Source organism: Amblyomma americanum, chromosome 7 (genome assembly GCF_052857255.1).
Source record: "Amblyomma americanum isolate KBUSLIRL-KWMA chromosome 7, ASM5285725v1, whole genome shotgun sequence".
Lineage (NCBI taxonomy): Eukaryota > Metazoa > Arthropoda > Arachnida > Ixodida > Ixodidae > Amblyomma > Amblyomma americanum.
In genome coordinates this window covers 145,576,167-145,590,690 of record NC_135503.1, presented here as the reverse complement: position 1 = coordinate 145,590,690, position 14,524 = coordinate 145,576,167, and the positions used below count along the sequence as shown (strand labels likewise).

General features: G+C 47.1%; 1 protein-coding gene across 1 annotated transcript in view; it reads right to left on the bottom strand.

The window, feature by feature from the left end:
* The window catches only part of LOC144096657 (ATP-binding cassette sub-family A member 2-like), a 62,931-nt gene that overhangs the window by 23,734 nt on the left and 24,673 nt on the right, over nt 1-14,524 (bottom strand). Inside the window, exons 6-9 of the mRNA XM_077629488.1 lie at nt 12,887-13,144; nt 11,297-11,550; nt 10,131-10,289; nt 7,458-7,616 (exon numbers count right to left, since the gene is read on the bottom strand). Of these exons, the coding sequence (XP_077485614.1) occupies nt 7,458-7,616; nt 10,131-10,289; nt 11,297-11,550; nt 12,887-13,144 (830 nt within the window). The remainder of the gene's footprint in view (nt 1-7,457; nt 7,617-10,130; nt 10,290-11,296; nt 11,551-12,886; nt 13,145-14,524) is intronic.

Sequence of the window (14,524 nt, the reverse complement as noted above, 5' to 3'; positions counted from 1 at the left end):
GTTTTTTCACAAGCACAACACGGCTTCCGAAAAACGTTGTCTTGTGAAACGCAACTCATTACCTTTACGCATAAGCTCCACCTAATTTTGACCGACGCTTCCTTGCCGATTGTATTTTTTAGATTCATCTTTAAGCAGCGCGAAACATAGGACGTATAGGAAAAACAGGAGACGACACAAGCGCTCGTGTCGTCTCGTGTTTCTTCCTATGTGTTTCGCGCTGATTTAAGATGAATCCATTCCCACTCGCCCAGTTTTCTGTTCTCGTATTTTCTTAGATTTTGCCAAGGCATTCGTCAAAGTTTGCACAAACTACTACTCTTAAAATTAGCGCAGCTAAACCTTCACCCCAAAATTATTACGTAGCTAGAACGCTTCCTTTGTCATCGTTCTCAGTTTGCATCCTGTAACGATCATACTTAATCTTCTAGCGCGGTCAACTCTGAAGTGCCTCAAGGCTTGGTTTTGGGTCCCCTTCTTTTCTTAATATACATTAATTACTTACCCCAGAACGCTGCTTCTAACATGTATCTGTTTGCCGATGACTGTGTTGTGCTCAGAGAAATTACTAGTGACCAGGATGTTAACACGTTACAAACTGATCTTAACGCTATTTTCGATTGATGCAGTCACTGGCTCATGTCACTTAATATCAATAAATGTAATGTCTTGCGTATATCCCGTAGAGAGTCAAGTCTAGCTGCTTACCTTCTTAACACTATCCTTGAGTCAGTAGCATCTTACCGCTACCCGGGCGTACATATTACGTCCGACCTAACATGGTCCCTTCATATTAACCATATAATATCTAAAGCCAATCGTATGCTCGGATATCTGCGACGTAATTTTTCTTCTACCCCAGTATCCCTAAAATTGCTCCTTTAAAAAACATTAGTCCGCCCTAAAGTTGAGTAAGCCTCCTCTGTATGGGACCCGAGCTGTGCTAAGCTAATTAACTCACTCCAATTTGTTCAGAATAATTCTACTCGATTCATTCTTCATAACTTCAATCGAACTACCAATATCTCTACTATGAAGCACGCCTTAAGTCTACCGTCACTTTCCTCTCGCTATAATTCTCGCCTTTGCCTTTTTTAGAACATATACTTCCATAACACCCACCTGCGCAGTGAACTATTCTCTAATCTGTCCTATCAGTCTGCCGCGTTGACCACTCTCACAAAGTTAGTATTATTTCTTGCCGTACTAATGCCTGTTCCCAAAGTTTAATTCCCCGCGCATCAGAGGATTTGATCCCGGACTTATCGACGCCATTGAAGACCGTCATCGTTTTAAAAATGCAACAGCTAACACTGTATAATTAAGAGAATTTTTACTTTTTGTAGCGTTGCTTACTTTTGTTTAATGTGTTATCATTTTACACTCCCCTTTGTAATGCCAACCGCCCCTGAGGGTATTAATAAAAGAAATAAATGAAATGAAATGAAGAGAAGCTTCGGTTCCCCCAAAAAAAAGTGCTGTCAATTACACTTCGTCATGACCTCCCGCCAAGCGCGTTGGAGGCGTCATCTGGCGAAGCTTCCATACAAAGCAGGAATTCCGCTATCATTGCAGTAGCCGATACATATGCATGATTAGGAAACGCAGACCGAAACAGCGAGGACGAAAAAAAAGCAGATAGGACTGGCACTGAACTGACTAGGAGCGAGTCTGACACTATCATGATGATCAAGTCGCGCGGCAAGAAGGCACAGACTTACTTGCAAAGTGCATTTCTCCCAGGATAGTCCTTGAAGAACAGTCAGGCTTTTGGATCTTGCGCATAAATAAAACTTCTAGGAAAGCGCTCTCAGCCTCCTCAGCTCCGATTCTTGTGCTGTCACGATAGAAACCCTTAAGAAAAGTCAGACCTGCTAACTTTTGCTTGTTGGGGTAGAACTTGGGTGTCCTGCAATTCTTTTCCAGCGCTGCTGCAGCTTTCTGGTGAAACAGGCGGTCAGAGAGAATAACCAACTCACCTTTTTTGCAGCTGCGCAATGCCTGAGAGCTGCTTTCTCTGAGGCGCTTGACTACGGGCATGACGGCAGAATTAGTTTTTGAGACTGACGCCTTAGAGCGAAGTAGAGCATCAACGCACTCTATAACACGCACCTTGTCATGTTCGTTGCCGTAAGGAGTTCGGCGCCAGTCCTGTCCGCTTTTTTGTTCGTCGTCATCGTTTCTCACTGCACCGCCTAACCATGCAACCACACCAACAAGCCCAAACCACAACTCTAGTACGCATGCTATCGTTGGCTCAGCTTACGTTACATCAGATCTTGTAGCAGAAACTCTCCGTACCTGAGTGCACTTTACGTTGCTGAATTTGAGCACACTACTATTATATTCGCTAACACAGGAGGTACTTAACCAAGTGCTTTGGAGGAAATTGAACGTGGTGCAGGGGTGTTATATATTTGTTGCTTCTAAGACTGTATAGGCAGCGCTGAAATCACTGAACTCTCGAGACAACGGAAATGGCCGCGATAGGCACGCATCGGTGAGTGGGTGCCCCAAGAAAGACAATAATATCGAAAGCGAAATGCCGACCAGTCTCACACGTAGTTTTTCTAGCAAGAGAATTATTGCATGCATGCAACTGTTAGCCGCTGCGAAATTACGGTTTACGAACTGGGCACATTTAGGATGAAAAAAGGTAATTATTTTTTATTCGGGCATAATACGCTCCGCCTGTCCTCCCAAAGACAAATAAATCTCCTATTATTATTAGGCAAAGCGGAGAAGCAGTAAATAAATTTTGCAAGAGAAGGCACGACTTGAGCTTTTTGGCGTATGTTTCATTTTCACTAAAACCGTTGCCTTGAGAAAAACTTGTGACAATCAACAGAAACTCATTATATCGCCACATCAATGTTTGAGGCGCACTTTTATCATGCCCTCAAATTTGGAATGACACTGGCCACTGGTTTGGTTTGGTTTATGGGGGTTTAACGTCCCAAAGCGACTCAGGCTATGACAGACGCCGTAGTGAAGGACTCCGGGAATTTCAACTACCTGAGGTTCTTAACGTGCAGTGACATCGCACAGTACACGGGCCTCTAGAATTTCGCCTCAATCGAAATTTCATCACCAGGGCCGGGATCGATCCGGCGTCTTTCGGGCCAGTAGCCGAGCGCCATAACCACTCAGCCACCGCGGCGGCGCTTACAATGGCCACTGCACGTATAGATACATCAGCGCATGCAGCGGCTTGGTTACCTAGGTGCCGCTTACAGTCCCATAAACATCGATGTGACTGCCTGGTCAGGTATAAAGGCCTAGCAGTTATTAATAGCTCTGTTTAAAAGACTGTCTTGTACGTCGCCCATATCAATCACTTAGCCGCAGCTATCGGTGAAAGTTTCAACCTTCCTGGCACATCACCATTACCAGCTTCATCATCATTAGTCCTGGCTGCATCCACTGAAGAACCAATCAGTCTCTAGTTCGTCTCCTTTAGTGCCATCCTGCTCCAGGAGTGGGCACACCTTATCCCAGGGACAAGTTGTTGGTACGATGAGTTCACAGCCGGTGGATCAGCGAAATCCGGCACTAACTTTCAAAGAGGTGCTTTTATTATCTGACGTACGAAAATAGTTTTTGAGGCGTAGTATGTAAGTACAGGCGGCCGCCAGAAAATATGGAGTTTTGTTCCCTAATTAGCTGGTTATTAAAATTCAACCAGGTAACTTCCAAACAGTTACATTAAGGCTTGCGGTTGTCATTAGAGATTTGTAGCTGGCCATCAGTAACAGCCATATACATTCTAAATGTTTCAAATGCATGACTAGCATAGGTGCTCTAGCCCAACAACCTTGACAATCTCATGCGCCATTCGCAAAGTGCGTCTCTTAGAAGAGCGGACAGTAAAGCTCGCCAGTATGTAAGTCGCTCCACGGCGCAAGTTTTGCTTTATCTTCCTTTTGCCGCCAGGGGTGGAGCACTTATAAAAATGCACACTGTGTTCGTGGCATATTTTAAAAGCTAGATGCGTTAATTGCTGATGCTGAGCACACCAGAGCACAGTGCGGCGCAACCATGGGTTAGCAGGAACTGAACCATCACTAGTGTATAGATTTTAGCACAGTAGACAGCAAAGAAAATTTACTTCAAATCGGGTTTTAATTAGTTCCGCTCTCTTTTTGCAGCCCAGAAAAGGCGTGCTTTGAACACTGTGCATTGAACGAGAAGGCGCCAAAATTTATATACATTTTAAACAAAAGTAATAACAAAGCAGTGAGCCCCTTCTTTACGTATGTAGCGAAAATTCAGTAATTTAAGAGTGCCAGGTTAAAGGACGAATATTTGTTTTAACGCGAGAGCGTTACTCATACCATGTCGAAAAAAATTGTCCGGCGTCGGCAGCGGCCATTTGTACCCTCGTAGCCGGAGCGGCCAGAGCAACCGCTCGCTCCGGCAAGCTAGATGGGCCATCAAGGTCACGTGACCTTCTGATGCCATCACAACCAACCCACCAGACTGTGAGCAAACAGACCTCCGCGAAAGATGGCAGTTAAATTAATGATTGGACGCGAGAGGTAGACCGGGAAGAGAAATGTGGGTCGCACAAGCCCCACCGGCGGCAGCACCAGCCATCGCAGGGCAGTGGCGCATCGTTTAAGAGGGACACTGAGGAGAAATTGCAGTTGGCTTGTATCAAGAGAATACCAGCTCCTGATCACAAAAACGCCACTTTTATTGAAAACAAAGCTCTTGTAGGTAGAAAATAGCAAGAACCAAAATACAGGTATTGCCGCTACAGGCCAATCTCAGAAGTACAAGCGTGATGACGTGATAGGACAAAAGACGCCACCCTGGAGGAATTTTCTTTCCTACATGGATGCCACGAATCTCTGATGCTGACAAAGGAAGGTTGCACGGTTCAATATTGACGTAAGCTTGGTATTGAAACCGATAGTGCACTTTTATCACACAAGCAAGGCAGACAAAAGACAACCTGAATGTTGACAGCAAAGAAAACCAATTTTTGGCGGCGCCACCGGCGGCCAGGAGAGTTTCAGTTTGTTATAGCGCGTTCGCGTCTATGGGCCTTGCGTGCCCCGTGTTTTTGATTTTGACGCGCCTTGATTTACAAGCGCCGAAAAGCAGAGGAACTTCAAGTGCCGCTTCAAGTGCTAGTTATCCTTTGAAGGAGCCTGTTAAGGCTGGTCAGATGATCGCCACGGTCGATGACAAACCATGATGGCACCATGGCCGGTGATTGTACAAGGCAGTTCGCCGTATAAAGAGCACTTGTGCCTTCGTACGTTCGCCCGGCGAAACGTTCCCGGCTGTTGCATGCAACTTCAATCTACTTAACGGAAATTGGTTATTAGGAACGGGAGACAAGATGAAAGACAGTTAAGAAAAAGAGATTTGGAACCTGCAGAGACCGCGACGCTGCTCTCCTCTAACTCGTTTGTTTGTGGCTCCATTCAATAGCTTCGGCAGTTGGGCGGAGCTATTTTATTCGAGCTCTCAGCTAATTTAATCCATTCACAGCACACATGTGTAGGTACATGCAAGTGGGTGAGAGAGCCCGATCCAGTGGACCCCGCACCTCCGGAAACGCGCGGTACCTGTTCAAGCGTCGTGCGTGGGCTTTACTTTCAAGCCGCCAACTTGAAACGCGAGCGCCCTTGAGCACCCGTTCGTTTTTTGTGAAAAAAATTAATAAATAACCTAGCCCTTACAACCGCGGGCCCTTGCAACGCCGCCTGCTGCACCGTGCAACAGCGCCTTTGAATGAATCACAATCCATTGGCCCGAAAGCTTCGGCCAGCCTCCGGTGGGCGCTACGTGCCGACCTTGTCCTCACCCCTCTAGACTCGCCGCACTGAGGTTAAGATATTTAATTAGCAACGGCTACTAACTGAGGAAGGGGGAAACGTCCCGCCGGCGCCTAACCTAACCGTGCTCCCTCAAAAGCATCCCACGCTCTGTGGGGCTGAGGTCACTGAAATGCAGCCCGGAGTTTTTGCGAGAACTTTGTCGTCGGGTTCGGGAACGGGATCCATCGTAACGCTGGCAAGACGCCGGTGCAAACGTAAACGAAGAGACGAAAGCAACCCCCGATAGGTGCCCTCAAAGTGCGGCGGCGGTAGCTTTCATTTCGGCTGCTGCTAGACCGTACCGCTAGGCACCAGAAATCACGGAGTCTGCGTTTACGTCCCGTTTTACGCCACTCCGTCTTATGACGTGATAATAGGGCGCTGTTACGTCATAAGTGTGCCCCGAGTTTAAATCTGAACGGCGGGAAAAACTTTCTGAACTTAGAATCCAAATTTCTTTGAAATAAATAGATATATCGCTCCCGGACAAGCGGCAACGTAGCCATGAAATGCCGAACTATCAAATTTTCCTAATAAAAAAATGTTGATAGAGTTCTCCTCAATGTCCCTTTAACCGCTGCAGCACTGCGGAAGGAATGATATGGCGACTGCCAGTGAAATATTAATGTAAAGTCGAGAATTACCAATTCCGCATATATGGGCATTAACCCATCAACACATAGCGTCACACTCTTAAGGCGGAGCTAATGTGTCTCCTCCAGTCTTTTTATTTTTAGCCCGTAAATTCCTTTGGAGTTTTTCAAACACAAGGCAGTGCGCGCTTGGATAATTAACTTCTCATATACAGCTGATAGGTCTACATGTCATAATGAGAATATCAGAAGGACTAAAGTTGATAGAATTTATAGTCCTGTCTTAAAACTCATATTGATTATGACAAGGTGCGGATCTTAAGACCGTTGTATTAGCCACAACTGTGCCTGCTTTTAACTTCCAATACGGCAATTCCAACCACTTACCAGGCCATATTTCTCTTCAGTATTACATGCGCACTGAAATGAACCGACTCATCAACTTAAAACTTGAGGGGAAAATCACGCGAAAGCGTTAAAGGACCCCTACGGTCGCCTAGAGGTCCCCTCGGGCACAATTTCGTAGGCATCGACACGCTTCTATCGCATACGACATTATTACACATCATTGTACAAATTATTCGGTAGCGCTAATTACGGACGCTAATTAATTAACTGTCCTCATTGTAGTTCGCCCTAGCGGTTTGAGCTGCTAGGGTAACGGATTGTATTTTAAAAAAATGTAGAGCTAATGTGCCTGGCTCCCCACCCAAAGGACAGCGGTTGCGTTCCGCCGGATCACCGAATGGTTTCTTATGTCACTACCCACTGGCACAGTCCAGACTTTCTAGCCACGTCGATGCCGTGTTTCCCGCCGAGAGCGACCTTTAACGCGCTCACGTTATCATCAGGCCGACTCTCGAAAATAAATAATCGATGCGCATTCGCGGCGGACGGGACAGCACCCCCCCCCCCCCCCGCCCCCACAGTTTCCGTTCAAGTGTATGCCAGCTCTTCTTGTTCGCACTGTAAGGCGGCAGCAAATAGTGCGGACGTAGAGAACATCGCTGATTTTGCGACCCGCAGTGCGAACCTGTGGTGTGTTGCGGACGATAGAGAAACCGGCGACGAAGGCGTCCCCCCAGTGCGGCAGCAGCTGGCCCGTCAGCAGGCGGAACGTGGTAGTCTTGCCGGCGCCGTTGACACCCAGAAGGCCGAAGCACTCGCCCGTGCGCACAGTGAAGCTGAGCCCCTGCGCGCGATGACGACTCGAGTGAGAAACAGGCCTCTGGAACACTGGCGTGTTCTTCAATGCGAAGATGCACCTCGGGGACACAACGCAAGATAGATTGTTCTATGTCAACAGCTGGGCGAGTCATTGCGATTGCGTTGTGGCAAGCGGAAAAAGCAAAAAACCACCTCCCCCATTTTCCCATTCCTTGTTGTTATCCGACCTTTTCCCGATGTACGCGCAAATTGCCGTTCGGATCTTTCTATAGAGAAGAGGGAAATAGATTCATACGTCTACCAGGAAAGCGATGTGATGACTCGAGGTAGAATTCAATGCATTTTAAAAGGAGAATGTTAATGCCTCCGCTATACTTTCTTTCAGACATGGTTGTAATCGAAAGCCACCCACTTTGGAAACTTTTATTTTTTCTCTGAACAGTATTTTTGTATTCGAAATGTATTTCACTGTTCAGTGTAATAAGGCGGAACCCAAACCAGCTTCTGAAGTTTGTCTGGAGTAACACGGTCAATTGAGCTAGTTGGCACATCTCTGAAAACTTTCGAAAGCGCTGCTACAGGGGAAACTAAGGTATGCACATTTTTGCATTGGACCGATGGATCTTAAATGTAAAGCAGTTTCATCTATAGCCCCCGAAGCCGACGACAGGAAGCAGATCGAATTAAAAATCTTTAACTTTACCGAGCAACCGCCAACCGGTTATGTTGAGTTCAGCATTGGAGACGTGTAAATCTTCAGGACACCACATGTGCTAGCATCCTGACACTGGCTAAACAGAGGTTTGGTTTGCTTTATGGGGGTTTAACGTCCCAAAGCGACTCAGGCTATGAAGGAAGCTGTGTTGAAAAGCTCCGGAAAATTCGACTACCTGGGGTTCTTTAACGTGCACTGACATCGCACAGTACACGGGTCTCTTGAATTTTGTCTCCATCTAAATTCAACCACTGCGGCCGGGATCGAGCCCCTGTATTTCGTATCAGAAACCGAGCGCCACAGCCACTGAGCCACCGCGGCGGCTGTGACCAAAAAAGGATCTGGGAGCAATGAGCAAGAGCAATATTATATAAATGTTCGAGCTTGGTCTGATATTTTTTCATGTACTTTTTAGCTCAACTTTACATACCGTAGCCCTTGACAAACTCCGTGCTGCCCGTCGGCATGCACGATAAAAACCCTAAACATGCAATTACTTTGCACTCAATATGATGTTTCAGAACAAGAACACTCAGAAAAACATACCATCGGATAGCAAGGAATTCATGCCGTCAGCCTTTACATGAAACGCACCGTTGAGTTATTATACAGAGGTAAATATCATACAAAAAAGTAAAGTAAAATACCATATATATGCGGCTAAATGCACCCTTTCTTTTTTAAATAATGGTGGGGTGCGGCTCTTAACCGTGAGCGGCATTTTTCAGCTAAACGTTCAAGCCCTATGCTGGCAAACTACTTTATTTTCTATTAAAGTTTGATTTTGTGTCTAGCGCCTAGCATCAGATAGCTTTAAGTATCTTAGTTGCTGTTGCTGTCGCCACTGCTCGCGCCGTGATCGACATCGCCCTCTTCATCACCCCCTAAATGTAGTCGTGATCTGTTGCGTTCATTGCATTCAAAATGCCTGTAACTCAGGATGTCTTGTAGCTGCAGTGGTGCTCTTTTTTGCCGCCTGGTTGGCAGAATTGGCAAAACCACCAAAACGGGCTCCTCAAAATGCAGGACAGGTGAAAATGAAGGTGAACTGAGCGGACAATAGTGTGAAATAGATAACACTCAACTGCACAGAGGTGCACACTAGAAATTTCTGATGATAGAGGCAGGCAGCTAACGTTGATTTCAGAACCGTTGATTTCATCCTATATGTATATTCAATCGAGCCCACTTACAACGGCCGCAGTTATGACCAGTACTCGCTTATTACAAACAAGGTTGGAGCTACCGCCAAAATATGTATTAGGGCTATCGAAATGAGTCTCAGATAAAACGAACAACCGTGGCAACGCCAGACGGTTATAACGAACAAGTAGGCGCCGTAAGATCGACCCCGCTGTCGAAAAACGCCCGTTTGCCATCAGCTGGAAACCGGAGAGCGTCTCCCAGCTCCCTTGATCCCTCCAAATAAAGTGCAGACCCCCCCCCCCCCCCTCCACAAAAAAAAAATGCGGCATAGAAATGGCAGTTAACCACCGGCCAAGTGCGCATCGACAGGCTAAAAGGTAACTCGCGCGTGTGAGTGTGCTGGTTGGGTAAAGCATCTAAACTAGAAAGAGAAGCCTGGAAAACGTGACACAGAGGCAGCATTGAAAAGCTGCACACAGCGAGTGATCGACGAAAGACAGCGATTTGAGACGTTTGAATTTCAAACGAGGAAGGGACTTCTGACAGGCTGATGATGATGATGTGTCCCAAGAAGCAGACATTTTTACGGTTCTACTTTGCGTCCGTGCGGTGCGGTTGTTTTATGAAATCTAATTGCGCATCAATCGCACGCTCTTGTGATTTGGTGCGAAGACTTGCCTGGAGCACAGAATTGCTCTCAACATAACCGTAGGCCTTGTACAGGCGATGTACGACCATAAATGCAGGCTGAGAATACGTAGCGGGCCGCTGACCATTGACCAGCCCCTCCACCAGCTGGTCCTCCATCATCACGTCGCTGTCCATTTGCTTCTCAGACTGCAGCAAAAGAAAGGATATTTTAATTACAAATTTACTGAGTTCCCCTTTGCGTAAAAACGAAGAAACACATCAAAAGTACGAGGGGCGATGTAGAGACGATTAGACGGAATATGGGTAGAGTTTCATATGAGAAATTCCTGTCTAGCGATTGGAGGCGTTTCCCAGAAAAAAAAACCCCGAGAACACTCGCATGCGGAACTTCTCCGCCGCAAATATTTTGTGCGCGGCATGAAGAGTGAAGAATATTTTACACCTGTAGAACGCATATTGTAGTGCTTATACACACCTTGCGATCGGCAGGCTGGTTTTCGGCCTTCTTTTTCCCTTAAGATTGCAGACAAAAAACAGAAAAGCAGACAGAAGCTCCTAAAGTGGGCTGTTGTCCCGTTGCCCGAGCTAGCGACGTAAGTACGAAAGCTGCTGTCTTCCGTTCGCAGTTTCTACCGTGGCTGCACAGAGCAACAGAGCTTCACCGATTATAGTAACCCCCAATACAGTATGCCTATATTTTAACTACGGAGGCTACGAGGCAGCGGACCGTGCAGCAAACCCAACGGAAAGAACGTGAAGCATACACAGCAACACAAAGCACACTAAAAAAGGTACGAGAGGAAAACTCTCGACGTTTACTTTTGAGTAATGCCAATTTCAGCGAAACCAGGGTGGAAGTCAGCGTATTGTAACTCTTGAGAGAGTGTCGAATGTCACGTCTCCGCTGCAACATGGCATTACTAGCGCCACAGGCAAGCTCCGGAGAAATCCTTTTACTGGCAGTCCAGATTGGGCCGGTGTAGTAAGCAGCCTTAGGGGGAAGGGAGGTCCGTGCCCACATGGAGTTCGACGTTTCGGTGTGGTGTTCGCGGATGGCGCCAATGATCACCATGCCGCGATCTTACGGGACGCGCCAGCTAATGCTGTTACCTTAACACCGCGGACAACAAGGACATGCCCTAAAGTAGACCGGATGCGCAAGTTGTTGCCGGGATGTTTGCAGAAACGCGTGCCTGTTTATTTCCGGCGAGGCCGTGCGCCACGGGGGATGGAGAGGCCTTGGTGGCGAAGACGTCGTTCCTGTATGCGGAAGGTTCGAGCGAGCTCAGGGACCGGTCCACCCTCCGGATCCACCGCTCGATGCAAAGCAGCAGCAGGAACAGCACTGCACCCACGACGCCGAGCGTGACGAACTCGTAGTAGGCCGAGTAGGGGTGCACGTCCAGCGGCTGGATGATGTATTGGCTCGGGTCCACGGACTCGAGGTCTGCGCGCGGAAGGTGCAGGCGCGTCAACATAAAGCCCCTCTACAGCTCTGCGCAATGGACTTGTGAGAGATAGATATAGCGTTGCACTCATGCTCAACGCGCAGGCACAATAGTTTTCTACAGTGAACGCACCTGCTCGGTGAGGAAAGTGACGCAATGCACTTGTAGGTGCATTCCGAAGTGGTAACATTTTCGACCTCGGTGCGCCTTTCTTTAACAGATAACTTCGGTTCGGAAAGCATGGCATAGAGCAGCAAAGTATAGTGCTTTTAGGAGTGAATGAAACGTCATAGCCCTGGCACAATCAAAGATGACTCCACAATAAAACACATTTCATGGCCACCGCACGTGTGGTCTGCGCTGGAATGGAATGTCAGCACTGTGAAGGAGAGCATACCCAGCAATTCTGGACAAAAGCGTTTTTGAGAGGGAAAAAATTTATGAACGCAATTTTTTCATACAATGCAACATTGCTCTGTAAAAATACCTGCACATCACGTGACGGCAAACTTGAATTTTTTTCCCATTAACGTTTTTACTATCGTCAAAAGCGTTGGCTTTCCATAGAAATCTTTAGAGTTCGATGCGACCGATGTAAACACTTTAAAAGAAAGATTTTCCTGTACATATGAGAACAGTGGAGAATTACTTTCAATATTAGCTTGAAATTATCTTACAATTTTTCAATTTCAAAATGTTTGTTCGAAATTGCTGGAAAAGCTCAAAAGAGTAGGTTATCAGCGGCAATTTCACTTTACTGCATCGAATGTGTACGGAACTGTCGGGCAGGGTTCAAACTATTGAACTCGGCTCGAAATAGCCAGTGCGGCTTATTATATCTTGCTGTAGGGACACATTTCTTCATTACAAAACTGCTGCTCTGCGTAGCACTGGCAATAATGTATCTCAACTTAGCAGACGAGCTCAGCTCTCTGACGCTAACAGAACCTTCTGCTGGAGACACGTTGATGAACAACTGTAGTACCTAGATGAGCACATTTCGTCTAGAGCGCTGAAGTGGTGCTCTGCCAAAGAAAAAGTTAAATTTCAAAGCAGGGATTCAGTTACATGCTAATACTTCTTGTGTAGCGAAGCTGGATAGACATACAAATCGTTCAGGCACCACCATCTTGTGTTTAGCGAAGCGGCTTGTTAATATTTTACTTCATTTCCTCCGCAGCACACCGCTAGAAGGCTCAATGCAAGCGTGCTCACCTCCATGCCTGTTTTTTTTTATGCTCGTATCCCTACTGCTTTCGAGAAGACGATAGTAATTAATTCTGCAACAATATATAGCTACTCGTGCACTGGGCACACAGTTCTTGGGAGACTCACGCTGGCAGCATCGCACCAGGGACAGCCTGTTCTCGACTTCCCTGCTGTGGCAGCGGCTCTCGAGCTGAAGGCCCCCTGCGCGGCAAAGAGTGTTCTCCCTGGCCAGCTGGATGATCTTCATCATGCCTCGCGAGTACGAGTGCGAGGGTAGCAGCCGCAGCAGCTGCAGCGCCAACTTGACGATCGTCTTGAGGACCGTGCTGTGCTCATCACTGGCGTAGTGCTCCAGGAATACTGAGCCCAGGCAGCCGCAGGACGCTGTCGGCGGTGCGAGGACCATCGAAACGCACCCGTAAAACTTGGCTGCAGCCTATAGACACGGCTCTATTCGTAACCAGAGATTCAAAGGTAGGTGGCGAAAATACCCGCCTCTTTCATGTCCGCAGAGGACACAAAATACAGAACTTGTGAAAACAACCCAAATGTTGTTGAATGGTCAAGCTGCAATGATTCATTGTATCGATTGGAGTGCCTTGACACAGCGTAGTAATGAGAGCAATTTTTTTATTGAGCGCATCCACATTACTCTTCACGTCACCTGCTTGCTCTTAGGGGAATAAGCTTCTGCGCTGCGGTGAAGCCGCATGTAGCATGCGTGAACAACTGGGCCTGCGTCGACACGCTCTTAAAAAGGAGGAGGAAGAAAAAAACTATTTGAGGCCAGCAATAAGTCCGAGTAAACACGAGAATTCGCCCCGCCAAGGCCCGCTGATTTTCTACCGAGCCCGAGTGATGCCAAGCGTTCCAGGAAGGAGAGGGAAGTTAAGGGAAATAAGGGGAGGTAATGGCAGGGTTACATAAGCACAGAATGAGTTCTGTCTTCCTTGACTCTCGAATTTGTAGAGCATTAATGGGGTAGGAGTGTGTTAGCTCGAACTTTTTCGAAAGAAGAATGCTTGTTCTCTGTTGACGCGCTCTTAAAAAATGCTATCTGGCAAGCTCGTCCGTTTAATTTTAAAATTGCTGTCTCGCGTTTGTTAATAAGGCCAGGCTAGGCTGTCTGATGGTTGCAGTTTTTACGTGCGGAATTTAAAAAAATTTCTGAGCCTTCTGAGCCCTGCAGGTTGTCCGTATTCTTGCTATTAAATTTATGCAGAGATCATGCGCTTTCTGTGGCGAGCAGGGCCAACAGTTCGTTGAGTGGTTCTACACGATGTGCCACACGCCAGGTTAGGCCTCGCGTGATTCCACCTTGGCTGCTGCGCCACCCGAAGTTTCCCACAGCTGGCTTGATGCGGCGCAGTCTAGCGCCACCTTGCCAGACCAGCGATAGCTCGGCTTGGCAGAAAAAGCAGTGAGCGGGCGGAACTGGAGACACGAGTAAGGACTGCGCTTGATTCAATGTTTTTGTTTATTTGACAGGCATTGCTAATTGAATAAGCGAGAGTCTAAGAAAGCTAGGTTTTGGAGAACATCGCCTTTGGTCGATTGCAGGCCTTGATCCTGCATTTCTTAGATAATTCGTGCCAGCTCTGACACTGTCTACATGCATTCAGTCCAGTGAACACAGTGTGATGTGATAATATTCGGAAAACCCAAGCAGCACAGGCAGCCAATATTGAAAATGTATTGGCAAAGGCTGGTCCCACAAAGTAGAAGTGTGAAACCAACCATTTCCAAAACTGAGCCAATTAACCT